The following is a 13,431-nucleotide window of genomic DNA, read 5'->3' on the forward strand; positions in this document are numbered from 1 at the left end:
ATTTATCCCTCCCCCCCTCCCCCCCCCCTTAACTATAAGTTTGTTTTCTACATCTGTGACTCTATTTCTCTTTTGTAAATAGGTTCATTTGTACTGGGCAGCTTTAAACAACAGGCATTTATTCTCTCACAGATCTAGAGGCTGAAAGTCTAAAATCACTGCCATCTCTGCCGCCATCTTTACATGGTCTTATCCTCTTCTGTGTCCTTCTTCTCTTCTAAGGATACTTGTCGTTGGATTTGGGGCCCACCTGAGTCATCCAGGATGACCTCATCTGTAGATCCTTAACTTCAGTACCTCTACAAAGACCCTTTTTTCAAGTAAGTTCGTTTTCATAGGGTCCAGGGGTTAGGTCCGAAGTGGGGGGCCAGTCTTCATCCCACTATAGATGGGAAGCCATTGAAGGGCTTTGAGCAGAGGAGGGACATGGCCTGACTCACAATTTAATGGCTGTTTCCAGGGGCTGTGTTGAGAAGACAATATAGTTGGAAAAAACAGAAGCAGGGGGGAAGTGCAGGAGGCGAGTGGAAAAATGTAGGAGAGCCATGGTGATGGCATGGACTCCAGCGACAGTACTGAGGGTGGTGAAAAACTACCAGATTCTGGATCTTTTGAAAGGAAAGCCGAGAGGATTTGCTAACATCAGATGAGGAGTGTTGGAGAACCATTAGTGAGTACCTGAAATTTAGCCAAATATATACCAACGGAGCATTATAAAATTATGGGGAGTGTAATTAACTGCTCGTGGATTGGTTGATATTGAGGACTTTGGCTATGTATAAAAAATCAAGTTAGAGCATTATTATTATTACTACAGGAGGGAAGAGGGCTTGAACCTGGAGCCGCTACTTGCTTGGCAGTTCAGTACCGCCGCCACGAGCCCGCTTTGTCGAGCAGTTCACACGGAGCTGAAATCGAGCTGTGCTGTAACCGTAAAGCGCACACCGTAAAGACTTGGTACAGAAAAAAAAACACAAAGAGCGTAAAATATGCCATTCACAATGCTGTGTATTGCTTATATGTTGAAATGATAATGTTGTGGGTCGCTGCGTTAAATAAAGTTTGTTATTAAAATCGATTTAACTTTTAACGTTGTGCTTTTTTTTCCAAGTGGCTGCTGGAGAATTTAAAAGTCCACAAGTGGCTCGCACTCTTGTTTCTATCGCCAGTGCCGCTCTAGCTGGATGGGAATTACAAGCGGCAAAGGACGTGCAAGCTCTATGTGCCTCAACGTCTTCATTTTGCCATCGGGACTGATCCGACAGCCACCTTCAATGGTCGGCGAGGAAGCAAGGAGCGCTCAGGCGGGTGCCCAGGTACTCCCCTCCGCGTAAAACCTCAGCGAAGGCGAGTGAACCGCTGCCGGGCCACGCCCACAGGCTGCGAGCCGCCCCGGCGAGTTGCGCAGGCGCTCCTAGACCTGGCGGCCGAAGGCGGGGAGAGGCCCAAGGCGCACGCGCGGACGCGCCAGCGCCCCGGGCCGCGTCCGCCAATGAGAGTGTGCAGCCATCCCGCGCGCGCTTGGGGCTCTGCCCCGCGAGCCCGGCCCCGCCTCGCCCCGCCCCTCTGCACGACACGCACGGGGCGGCGCACAGGTGGGCGGGTCCTAGCGGCGCGGCCTGACGGCGGCGGGAGTCCGCGATAGCTTCCTCGGCGCTGGCCCACGCGGCTCGCACGCTCAGCGGGGCAACATGGCGGACGCGGAAGGTACGGGTGGTTCTCTCGCGGGTGGCTGGGCGGGTTGCCGCGGGCCGGGGCCAGGTCTTCCGGCTGGGGGAGCCGGGGGTGGGGGGACAACGTCGAGGCCCGAGCTTTCCGTTAGCTCCAGCTGCCGGGCCTCCTGCCGACCTTGTCGCTTGGCCTTGGCTCCACGGGTGAGGGCGAGAGAGCGAGAGGCCCCCGCGGTGACGTGACGCCACCAGCCCGGGCCTCCCGCCGGCGGTACAGTCCCCTCAGGGCCCGGGCCGCCGCCGCCAGCTCGGACGCCGCGGTCAGCGCCGCGCGATGAGGGGAAGCAAAGGGGCCGAGGGGCTCGGGCGTGCGCGGAGCGCTAAGTCGAAAAAAAGTTCTAGGGGCCACCAGCCCTCGGGGACCGTCGGGCGGTCGCTTACGGAACTTACGGGCCCGCGGCCAGAGCGCCGTGGGCGTTTCAGCCCCGCGCGGCCACGTGGTGAGCCGGGATGGAGGGCGACACGTGCGGCTGCTGTCGGGTGCCCGCCGTGCAGCCCGCGCACTCGGCCTGACCCGCGGCGGCTTCCCTTGTGATCCTAGACAAGCATCCGTTTTCTACCTGCCCTTGTTTTAAACTTCATTGTCTTTATTTTCGGGGAAAACTCCTAATTCTTTGTGTGTGTGTTTTTTTAAGTACTTATTTTACCGAAGAAACATAAGAAGAAAAAGGAGCGGAAATCCTTACCAGAAGAAGATGTAGCAGTGAGTACGAATATGTTGTACTTCGCTTTGACTGAAAAGAAAGGTTTCTTAGATGACAGATTACAGAAAAGAATTGTTTTTAAAGGCTTTGGAGGAATGGGATGTAATTGAGTGGTCGTTGTGTAGAAAGTACACAACGCCCACCAACCTAGGTCTTTGCTGTCAGGCACACCCTGCTAAATGTTGCTGGCCACACCAGCTGCTCTCCCTGAAATTCTCTCTTATCAGACTCACTGTCCGTCTTTCTCTTAAAATTGCTGTGCCCGTCTTGGTGGCACTTCACTTACGCTTCTCAGTTCTTTGTTCATTTCTTTTTCCTTTGGAGGTCCCAGGGAATAGGCATAGACTACCTTATTTTTTATTTCAAAGGCGTAGACTTCTGTGGTAGTAGTGGAACTGTTCAAAGTCAGGTGGGAAGTCTAACAGGCTGTGTTTCTGTCCTGTGGAAGGAAATACAGCACGCTGAAGAATTTCTCATCAAACCTGAATCCAAAGTGGCTCAGTTGGACACATCTCAGTGGCCCCTGTTGCTAAAGGTATGTGTTTCGCATCAGGTCAACGCTTGGCTTTTACATTGTTTTTGAGTATTAAGCAGTTGATTGAGAGTGCATCCTGGACTTAGGAAATGCTAGATGAGGCCGCCTAAAACACTGTTCCTCAAGGTGTCTGAGATGAAGAATCAGGGTTTGTTCAGGTTTTTTTCCCCTTCATTTCCAATGTACCCAACACTTGTAGAATACAGGTAAATTTCACAACAGTGTCACACTGCTCTCACATTTTGTAAACAATTAGTTCTCAATTTCTGTGCTTAGCCTCACCTTACAGACCTGTACTGGTTTGTGGAGTAGAACATGCTTGAGAGCATAAGGCCAGTGCCTGGCATGTTAACTTGCTCTCTAGAAGTTACTGGCTATCGTGTTGGGTTTTAACTAGGGTACTTCGGTAATGAGTTGAATTACAAGTTTCACAAATGACATAATGGGCACCAGCTACGAGATTAGGAGGTAAATTTATTGAAAGACTCCTTGACAAACTGTTTGAATAAATCACTAAATATGAGGTAAAAAAGTGAGATTTGCATATAGAATTCAATACAGTTGAGTTTCTGCTTGGCCAGATGTGTCTGCCATTTAGACAGCATCTGGTTCTCTATTTTTACCTGCTGGTAAACCAGGTTGGCAATGTCCCTACTGTCATGGAACTTAAAATCTAGGGGTGGGAGATGCAGTTAAAAAAAACATTGCTGTTTGTGGAAAGTGCCGAGATGAAGCTAATGGGCTTCCATTGACGGGAGCTCTTTCAGCCTGGTGGTGGAGCCCTGGAAAGGAGAGTGAGAAGGGGCAGACGTGAGGAAAGCGGGATAGGGGCGTCTGGGGCAGGCGCGAGCTGGTCAGGGGTGAGGAGCCGTGTCACCAGTGCTCCTCCATTTGGCTACCTTTGGTCCCTGAGAAGATCAAAGCTAGGCCATATTTTACTCATAAGCCTGCACAGTGAAGCCCAGTTTGTTCTGTAGTACCCCAAGAGGTCTTTCTGGAGGAGGGAGCAAATTTGTCTTATTCTTACTCATCTAGGTAATTTTTCCAGCATGTGGGGAGGCTTAGCAGTCTGTCACAGCACATAATGGAAATACAGGAGCAAAAGATCTAAAACAAGAACCTGAAGCGTCACCATATCATGGTTCATGGTGGTCCTGACTCTTGTTTTCCACATGTTAATGATTTACTGTTTGTTTTGTGTTGTATCATTGCTTTCTAGAATTTTGATAAGCTAAATGTAAGGACAACACATTATACACCTCTTCCTTGTGGTTCAAATCCTCTGAAGAGGGAGATTGGGGACTATATCAGGTAAGTGTGTTGGGAACAGCACTGTTCAAACTTCTGTTCTTTTCAAAATGACCCTTTCACATCAGTTACTCACGGAGGTAGTGGTGGCATTGCCCTAAATATGAGATCCTGTACCCATGGTAAACTCTTCTTTTTACTCTTCAGATTTAGTTTTCATTAGAGGACCAGAGCCGATGACACAGTAATTTCTTTCCCATTCTAGGACAGGTTTCATTAATCTTGACAAGCCTTCCAACCCCTCTTCCCATGAGGTGGTAGCCTGGATCCGGCGAATACTCCGGGTAGAGAAGACAGGACACAGTGGTACCCTGGATCCCAAGGTGACTGGTTGTTTAATAGTGTGCATTGAACGGGCCACTCGCTTGGTGAAGTCCCAGCAGAGCGCAGGTACGTGGGAGAGGGAGGGAAGACGGGGCCACTTTGAGATTGGAAGGCTTTCTGTGTTTCCTTTCCCTTCTACATTTTGGCTCTCGGAAATGATTTCGTCATTAGTAAAATCATAAAACAAAAACAGAAAACAGAAGCAAGGGATATTCTTGGTGTGTATGTGCCTTCTGTCCTCAGCCAGACCCTGGTGGGGCTGCCTTGTTTGGAGTTCTAGGTGCTGTTTATGCACACGTTGAGCCCAGCTCCAGGCCTGTCACTCCACACTCCTCTAACCTCCCCGCTGCTTCTGCCTAAAGTGCCTCTCCTTCACTGGCATTGGGGAGAGTTCTACTTGACCTTCTAAGGTGATCTCCAGGCAGGCTCTCCACGGGCACTCCGGCTGTCCCTGTCAGCACGTTGAAAGTTGAGCTCTCGATGAGATAGCGTCTTCATTCCTTTCCCACATCTGCACCATGAAATCTGTCTTAATGCAAATTTTACAGAAACAGGAGGTCAGATTGCCTGCTTTTTCTGGCTGTACGAAATGGGAGTGATATAAGCATATAGAAAATACAGAAAACTCAGTGGCCACACCTGACTACTCTTTTGTCATTTTACAGGCAAAGAGTATGTGGGAATTGTCCGGCTGCACAATGCTATCGAAGGGGGGACTCAGCTTTCTAGGGTAAGTCTGTAATTGTAGGGGAGGCACCTGTTAGCAGCTGGGGTCTCTGAGGCCCTCGCCCTTTTCAGTGGGCTGCCGTGGCCACCCTGCTCGTGTCCCTTCTGACGGGAGGCTTCTGCTCAGCACTGAGCCATACCTGTGTAGTTGAAGAAAGAATCAAAAACTGAAAGGCCCTTTTAGATCCCAAATGATTGAAAGAGACCTTTTGTGTTTCAAGTGTGCCCTTAAACTCCCCAAATCTGCCCTTTGATCTTATTTGAGAGTCCGTGCAGTGAATCTTTGTTTTGGTTTGTGCTTATTCTCAGGCCCTAGAGACCTTGACAGGTGCCTTATTCCAGCGACCCCCGCTCATCGCTGCAGTAAAGAGGCAACTCCGTGTGCGGACCATCTACGAGAGCAAGATGATCGAGTATGATCCTGAAAGGAGATTAGGTGGGTCCTTAGGCCTGTGAGGCACTGAGCCGACGTAGAGCACATGTGCGTAGAAATGAATGCTTGAGAATTAGTCTCTTAAAAGTAGATGCCTTTAGTATGTGGTGTAGTTGTGGCCTGTGTCTGTTGTCTCTAGTTTTGCTGGTGCAGATAGAGAATAACTCTGGGTTTCTCAACCAGTGATGTGTTTACTTGGGAAAATAAGTACTACTTTTGCGTGTGTCTTAGGAATCTTCTGGGTGAGTTGTGAGGCCGGCACTTACATTCGGACGCTGTGTGTACACCTTGGTTTGTTACTGGGAGTTGGTGGTCAGATGCAGGAACTCCGGCGGGTTCGTTCCGGAGTCATGAGTGAAAAGGTACGTCATCGCGGGGCTAAGAGTTTTAGAGCCGGCTGGTACTTAGGTCTTCCAGCCCTTGGTGGAACTCCACCTGCTTCACATCCAAGAAAAGGCAGTTTCCAAAGTGTTGAGTTCAGTTCAGGGCAGCTTCCCTGTTCTGTTAATTAAACTTTGGGACATTGAAACACAGGCTGGCCAGGGGGGTGACTGGATGGAAAGCATTACTCTATTCCTTTACCTCCTAGCCTACAGATATGCCTGCTTAGATTTAATAGACCAACAGGTAAAGAGTTGACTCCTAAGAGACCAAAGACTAATGAGCTTGGACTAGTAGACGGGACTAAATTCATTCTGTGTTTGGAAGTGTGAGGTCCATTTGCATGTTGGGGATACAATGGCACTCGAGTAATTTTCATATGTGGCTACCTTCCAGGACCACATGGTGACGATGCACGACGTGCTGGATGCCCAGTGGCTGTATGACAACCACAAGGATGAGAGTTACCTGCGGCGGGTTGTTTACCCTTTGGAAAAGCTGTTGACATCTCATAAACGGCTGGTCATGAAAGACAGTGCAGTAAGTTCTGTTTGGACAAAATGTGACCTCGAGAGATGAGATGTGGTCCGTGTCCTGAACACTTCATTCTATTTAAAGAGATGAAATAGGGCTTTGTGAACTTGTAACTATTATTTTCCTTTGGTTTATTTTCTGGTTTCGTAGATTGGACACTGGATTCATTTATTTATTTTTTGTTAATGGAAGCATTTATGATTAACTTTTTATTAAATCAAAAACATAAAGTAGAAGTTTAATGCTAGGACTAATTTTATTTCGAAATAAGGCAAATACTTTAAGAGTAAGTAACTTGGTTCAAGAAATAGACTCTCAGTGGTACATAAAGTTTGCCCTCTTGTAAACTGGTAGTTCTGCATGTGCCTAAGACACCTTGGTTTATTTAAATTATTGCTAGAAAAGGTGGTTTTGATGGGGATAAAAGGTTGAGACTAGAGTTTCAGAGATACGATAAATTCTCCATTAAAAGCTTTGTTTTTGTTTAAATAAATCCTAGTTTGAGGCCATAAAACCTAAACGTCACAGAGATTATCAGGCTTTTTTTCTTAGTATACTTACTAAATAACCTTAGAGAGAGTAATCTTAATGATGAAAGGAAATCTGCAATTATTTGTGTTGCTTTGGGTTTCCTCTTTAGTAGTTATTTAAGGTTGAGTAGTCCAGAATTGTAAATAGCCGTATTTTTAATGGTATTATGGTCAGAGAATGCGGCCTTCTATAAGTTAAGATGCTTTGTGGCCTAGTGCGTGATCAATTATTGTTAAACAAGTAGCAATAAAAATTTTTTCTGACTTTTAAAGATATAAATTTTTGTATATATTTAATAATTTGAGCTTGCTCATTCATATTCGGATCTGAAATTATATAGATGTTTGATGACTGTGTAGATGTTATAGTTTGTAATAAAAGACAGAAAAACTAATGAGGCATACCAAAACATGCCCCTATAGCGACTGAAAAAACTTAATCACATAAAACAGAACAACATAAATGTGATCCCCCGTTGTGCTGGGGTCAAACTGGTCGCTTCTGGGTGAATTTCAAAGGAGGGTGGAATATGGTGAGTGAAGACAAGGTGGCACAAGGCGGGTTGGACGCATGGAGTGCTGTTGAACTCGGGAGAGTTGGCCTTTGGCAGTCTTGCTTGTGAGTTAACTTTGGGAACCTGTTATTATCCAGTTTTCCCAATAAATCTGATACACCTCCCAGCTCTGTCAGGGGTTTTTCCCTTAATGATTAGAGGAATAGAGAAGAGCAATTGAAGAAAACTGAGGCTGGGTTTTGGTTTAACGTGAAAGCAGCTCTAAGTGCCGTGGGCAGGAGTAGCTATTTACGGTCCCCGCTAACATTTCTGAGTCGACATGCATGAAGCACCCGGCCTGTGGTGGGCGCTTGCCGTGACCCTGAGTCCCTTCATAAGCTAGGTTGCGGCCGGTGGCTGAGGCTGTCGTTCGTCCTCTGTCACAGGTGGGGGTGGGGTGGGGTGGAGGGCGGTGGCTGCCTGGGGCCGGGCGCTCACCAGGGATGCCATCCCTGCAGGTGAACGCCATCTGCTATGGGGCGAAGATCATGCTCCCGGGCGTCCTCCGATACGAGGACGGCATTGAAGTCAATCAGGAGATTGTGGTCATCACCACCAAAGGGGAAGCCATCTGCATGGGTAAGAGGTGGAGGTGCCCTCGTCCCTCCTGCGCCATCACAGCCAGGCTCACTAAGAGGGGTTCCCCAAGGCCTGGCCCCTTGGGTTGATCTGATCACTGTGTTACTTGGGGTCTGTCGGGGTGGTCACAGCAAAGGGCCATGTCAGACAGGCATAGGCAGCAAGGAGGTAAGTGGGCTTTCCTCTTGTCCCACTGGCTGCTGTTAGGAGCTGTGTCTCAGCAGTTTGGCTCTCCAGTGAAAAGAGAGGAAATCATCAGTGAAGGGGGTGGCGAATGGCTGTGGTAATTAAAGAGCCTTCAGTCCACTCCTGGTCTGCTTGCAGCACTACCTTGTGAACGTTCAGCTACTGTTGGACTGTCCCTGTGTGTGGCCTGAGCTCCAGGCACGACACACGTGTCTTTGGGGTTCCTTACTGAGGTGTCCCTTCTCGTCTGGCTGCTTGCTCACAGCTGAAAAGGAATCCTGATGACATGCTTTATTTCTTGTGCAAATTACACAGGTTAAACAAATAGCTCTGATTTACTTATTAAGAGGTCCCTTCTGAGGACCTAAGAAGCATTGATTTTTATGAGTGTGATTAGTGTCAGTATTTTTTGAACTCGATAAGTAACGTGATTTCACAGGCTTTCTTCCCCTAATGGTGGATTTTCTCCATATGCAACCCTCAGCAAAGGAAACCTCAAGGCAGGAGAGCTTAGAGTTTTAAATAGGTTTTTAAAAGTTGTATAAAACAGTGGCATTCGGGCTCATTGGTTATCAAGTCTTTCCCCTTCAAATCATTCTTTTATCTCTTTCCAACGCCTGCAGCTGTTGCATTAATGACCACGGCAGTGATCTCCACCTGTGACCATGGTATCGTAGCCAAGATCAAGAGAGTGATCATGGAGAGAGACACTTACCCTCGGAAGTGGGGTTTAGGTCCAAAAGTAAGTGGGACTGGGCATGTGCCCTGCTGCCTTATTCTGTTTTGCCTTGTTGAATACTCACTCGGGCAGCTCCCAGCGTGTGTCCACTGCCACGTCCTTGCCTCGTGCTGGGCTTTGGGGAGTCAATGGTAAGTAGAAACGGGCCTGTCTCAGACCTTAGAGATTTCAGTCTAAGGGGGACAGTAGATGGGCAACGCTCAAATTGCACAGTGGCGTGGTGAGGGCCTTATGAAGGGGTGTGGAGAGGTGCCTAACACCTCAAGAGTCCACAATGAAGGCTTTGGCCTGGTCGGGGAGTCGGGGTGAGGGATCTTGAGCCACGCCAGTGTGAGGTACATAGTGTTAGATGTTGAGGTGAAGGGGGGAGGGAAGAGTCCAGGGCCGCTGGAATAGCATGTGCAAAGGCCCTGTGGTCAAAGTGACACTGCAGAGGCTCCCACTGGTACAAAAAGGTTTGCAACCTTTGATAAGTCCCATGTTTGCTCCTATTAGGGGGGGGTGAGTTTGGAGCGCTCTGCTGAGAACACCCAAGGGGGGCACCTTATTTGCTGTGTGTGTGTGGTCGTGTCCACCAGGCAAGTCAGAAGAGGCTGATGATCAAGCAGGGCCTTTTGGACAAGCACGGCAAGCCCACGGACAACACGCCTGCCGCCTGGACACAGGAGTACGTGGACTACAGGTAAGACCGCAGGGCAGGAGGGGAGGCGGGGAGCCCAGGCGTGGGAAAGGGGCGGATTTAGTTTGGGGGAGACGTGTGGGACCGAGGGGACTGGCCTTGGGGCGTGTGGAGTAGCAGCGGGCGCTGCGCCCTGCCTGCCCAGCCGGTTAGGGCGTTGGGCAGCGCGACAGACAGTTAACCCTTTCTAGTCTGGCTCTTGGCACTCCAGTGGGAGTCAGTCTGCGACAGCAAGTGGCGAGTTGTGTCCAGCGTCAGGATGTTGATGGTGGCCTTAGACTTGCCAGATCTGCTGGGAACGACTCTCACCTGTCGCTCCTCTTTCAGCGATTCTGCCAGGAAAGACGTCAAAGCCCCCCAGGTAGTTGCTGAAGCAGTCAAAGCCCCAAAGGTGAGTGGCGTGCTCTGAGGGCTTCGCCATGTGCCGTCCAGCCACACGTGCTGGCTCAGCGGGGTGGGCCTTCCTGCCCCCTTCGGGCTCTGCAGGCCCCACTTCGTGTTCCCTGTCGTGTCTGCTGGCCTCAGCTGAGGCCACGACCCCGGAACAGAGTTGGGTCAAGGGGTGGCACAGGTGTGTTGAAATAGAGGCTGTGACGCTCGGGGCCGGACAGGCCCCTCCGGACGGCACCGGCTCAGTGTTGCGACCGTCTGCGGGAAGCACGCTGTGGCTGCTCGGCTCGGGGGCTGGGGGCTGCTGGTGTTAGACTGCAGGATGGCTTGTCTGTGCCTCGGGTGGCACTGAGTGCCCAGCTTGGGGCCCGCGGGCTGGAATTCCGCGCTTGCCTGCCTTCTCTGAGGACTCGTGGGAGCGCCCCTGGAGGGCATGCGGTCCTGCCTTTGGCTTCAGTGAGGATGTGGCCTTTCCGGCCTGGCCCTGTGTTGCTGCCCTGGCGCTCCTGCTGTGCCCCTGGCTTCCTGGTCTTTGAACCCTTGGTAAACAAGGCCCTGTTGGGGTCTTTGAAAACTTCCTGTTGGATCCAATCAGCATCTTCTCTGCTGGCTCCTCCCCTTTTGACTTACTGAAACTTTCTCATCCACATTTGCCCAAGATCTTAACATTTGATCAATTGTCTCTACCTTAGCGGAAGCGAGAGAGTGAAAGTGATGAAACCTCTCCAGTGGCTCCCCAGTTGGTCAAGAAGGAAAAGAAGAAGAAGAAAGACAAGAAGGCCAAAGCTGCTCTGGAGAGTGTGGACGAGCCGGGAGATGGGGTGTGTACAAACAAGTCCAGGGCCCGCGGCTCGCTTTGTCCTTGAAGGGGAAGGAGTTGCCCGCTGGTGCCGGCTTGGTTACTCGGGGAGCTGCCCTGTGGGAAGTTAGGGTTGTGTTGATGGTGGGTGGGGAGGGTGCGTAGCTGGGGGATCTGAATGCTGGGCCGTCCGTGGAAGACGCGGGATTGTGTTATGTGCAAAATTTACGTATTGCAGGATATCCTTACGGATCCTGAAAAGGCTTAGTTGACTGTGTGGAACTTCCCTGATTTCCTTTGGGGAGAGTGGCGGTGCTTAACAGACGCTTGCTTTCTCTTTCCCCCAGGACAGTGACACCACCAAAAAGAAGAAGAAGAAGAAGAAAATAAAAGTGGAAATCCTTTCTGAGTAGTGGACGCCACTTGAAGCACTGTGTCCAGGTGGGAGGAGGAATTAAAGCCTTATTGAGAAAACATAACTACGTTTGTTCTTGAGGGAATGAACCTGAGATCCCGGAAAGGGCGGAGAGTCCGGCGCATTGGAGCAGCTGCTGCGACCTTGCTGACGTCCCCTGGCGCGGTCATCCCATCTTGTCCTGTTTTAAGGACACCAGTGAAGGGGGCGGGTTCGGCACCACCCGCTTCTCTGCCCAAGAGAGTTGGAGTGTCTCCCCTTCAGACCCGGCACTGCCCAGTGAGTGTCTGCAGCTGTTTCCTGGGGGCCGTTTTAACATCGTGGGCCTCTCCTAGTTTGCTTCCCCCTTCCCTCATCGAAACAGTTTATCAAAATTAAAAGTCTGCTCAGCAAAATGGTATAGGGCAAGTAAAAAAAATATAACTGAACCATGTTTTTAATTGAGGGGTAATCTTTTTAACAGTGTCCTGTGAGGACTCCAGTGTCAGTCGTCTCTGTCACCCCGTATTTCCCTTCTAGATGGAGGCCTGGCCAGGGGCTCTGTCGTTCCATCTTGTGAGTTATTTCCAGTCACTTCTTCACTGCTTGTGTATATAGGCACCACTTCAGGCACCTAAACCCCTCTGGCTGTTTGTGAGAGAATCCCCAAAAAATCATGTCTCCATTCTTTGTTTTAATCCTCAATTAGTTTCATTGCTGGGAGAAGGTTGTAATTTTTACTTATTAAAGTTTACTTATGAAATTTTTAAAGTATTCCTATTGGATTTTCTAATTGTTGATCTCAAACTAGGAGGACAGAAAATATATTTTGATTAAAAATGTAGGGACCTTTATGTCCTAGTTGAAATTTGATGCTTTTCCTTTATGTTTGGTTACTTTTCTTTCTCTGGTTCTGTGTCTTACAACATTTCCTTTTGGGCCTGTCATCTGGCATGAGATCAGATACTCTGGAATCTTCATCAAGACAGTGATAAGAGGAGACTCATCACAAATTGATTTCCAAACTACTTGAGAGGAGGAAGGCTCTCAGTATTACGTGGTGGGTGTGCAGGGCAGGAGGTGCCAGTGCCTGTGTCTGTCGACAGCCCTTAAGTATCTGCAGACACATCTGGGCGCAAACTCGACAAGGGGAGGCACTGAAGCTTTTGCTCGTGCTGGAGGCCGGGCGAGTGACAGGAGAGGGCGCGGTGGTGGAGGATGTTTAGGAAGGCCTTGGTGAGAAGTCCAGAGCGGCTTGTGGGGAAGTGCCGCACTGCTGGCTTGTCACGGCCTCTGCTGCCCCGGACCCTGAGCGCAAGTTGCACACCTGGGCCCTAGATGTGCCAGGATGTATGCCTCCGGGAAGTTCAGTGTGTGTCCGCGGTGGGTTCCCATCTGGGGTAAGATGCTCTGGGGTGCTCGCCTACATGGGCGCTAGCTTCAGGAGACCTGTGGTGTGACTTTTGAGGGCACAGCCGCATCTTAGTTCTTTGGGGCTAATGCGACTCTCAGCTGTGTGAACAAGGGAGCAGAGTATTTCGTTCTGGACACATTAGTTTAAATCTGGGCCGCAAGTCTGGGTGCTCTGAAAACCATGTTGAGAATAGAGAATAGAAGAGAAAGCTAAAAGGAGTGGTTATCAGGAGGAAAGATAGATCTGGTAGGCATGTCAAAACCAAGGCCAATGCAAGTGGAAGCAAAGGACTTGGGAGCACTCTGCCCACTGGAGCAGAAACTGGACGGTCCCCTTACACCTTTGCTCCCGAAGTGTTTTTATATGTTACACACACGTATGTGTTCACATGCACATGCCCGGCCCAGCACACAGACACCAGCCACGTGCACGTAGGCTTTTAGCCTGACTGACCTCTAGGCTTAAGGTCGTCACAAGCCTGAGGGAGACTTG

General features: G+C 49.8%; 1 protein-coding gene and 2 non-coding genes across 3 annotated transcripts; all 3 read left to right on the forward strand.

The window, feature by feature from the left end:
- The first annotated feature begins 1,575 nt into the window (after positions 1–1,575).
- On the forward strand, positions 1,576–12,261 carry DKC1 (dyskerin pseudouridine synthase 1). Its single transcript, XM_061177670.1, has 15 exons — positions 1,576–1,707; positions 2,366–2,433; positions 2,883–2,969; positions 4,189–4,280; positions 4,483–4,667; positions 5,267–5,331; positions 5,637–5,763; positions 5,992–6,122; positions 6,538–6,681; positions 8,218–8,338; positions 9,148–9,266; positions 9,842–9,945; positions 10,270–10,333; positions 11,025–11,153; positions 11,479–12,261. Exons 1-15 carry the CDS (start codon positions 1,692–1,694, stop codon positions 11,542–11,544), a joined length of 1,518 nt encoding a protein of 505 aa, XP_061033653.1. The 5' UTR covers positions 1,576–1,691; the 3' UTR covers positions 11,545–12,261.
- On the forward strand, positions 6,222–6,358 carry LOC133082799 (small nucleolar RNA SNORA36 family). Its single transcript, XR_009699019.1, has one exon. It is a non-coding gene; the product is annotated as a small nucleolar RNA SNORA36 family (small nucleolar RNA).
- On the forward strand, positions 10,110–10,235 carry LOC133082802 (small nucleolar RNA SNORA56). The gene has a single exon (XR_009699022.1). It is a non-coding gene; the product is annotated as a small nucleolar RNA SNORA56 (small nucleolar RNA).
- Positions 12,262–13,431: the final 1,170 nt, after the last annotated feature.

This window comes from Eubalaena glacialis, chromosome X (genome assembly GCF_028564815.1).
Source record: "Eubalaena glacialis isolate mEubGla1 chromosome X, mEubGla1.1.hap2.+ XY, whole genome shotgun sequence".
NCBI classification, from domain to species: Eukaryota; Metazoa; Chordata; class Mammalia; order Artiodactyla; family Balaenidae; genus Eubalaena; species Eubalaena glacialis.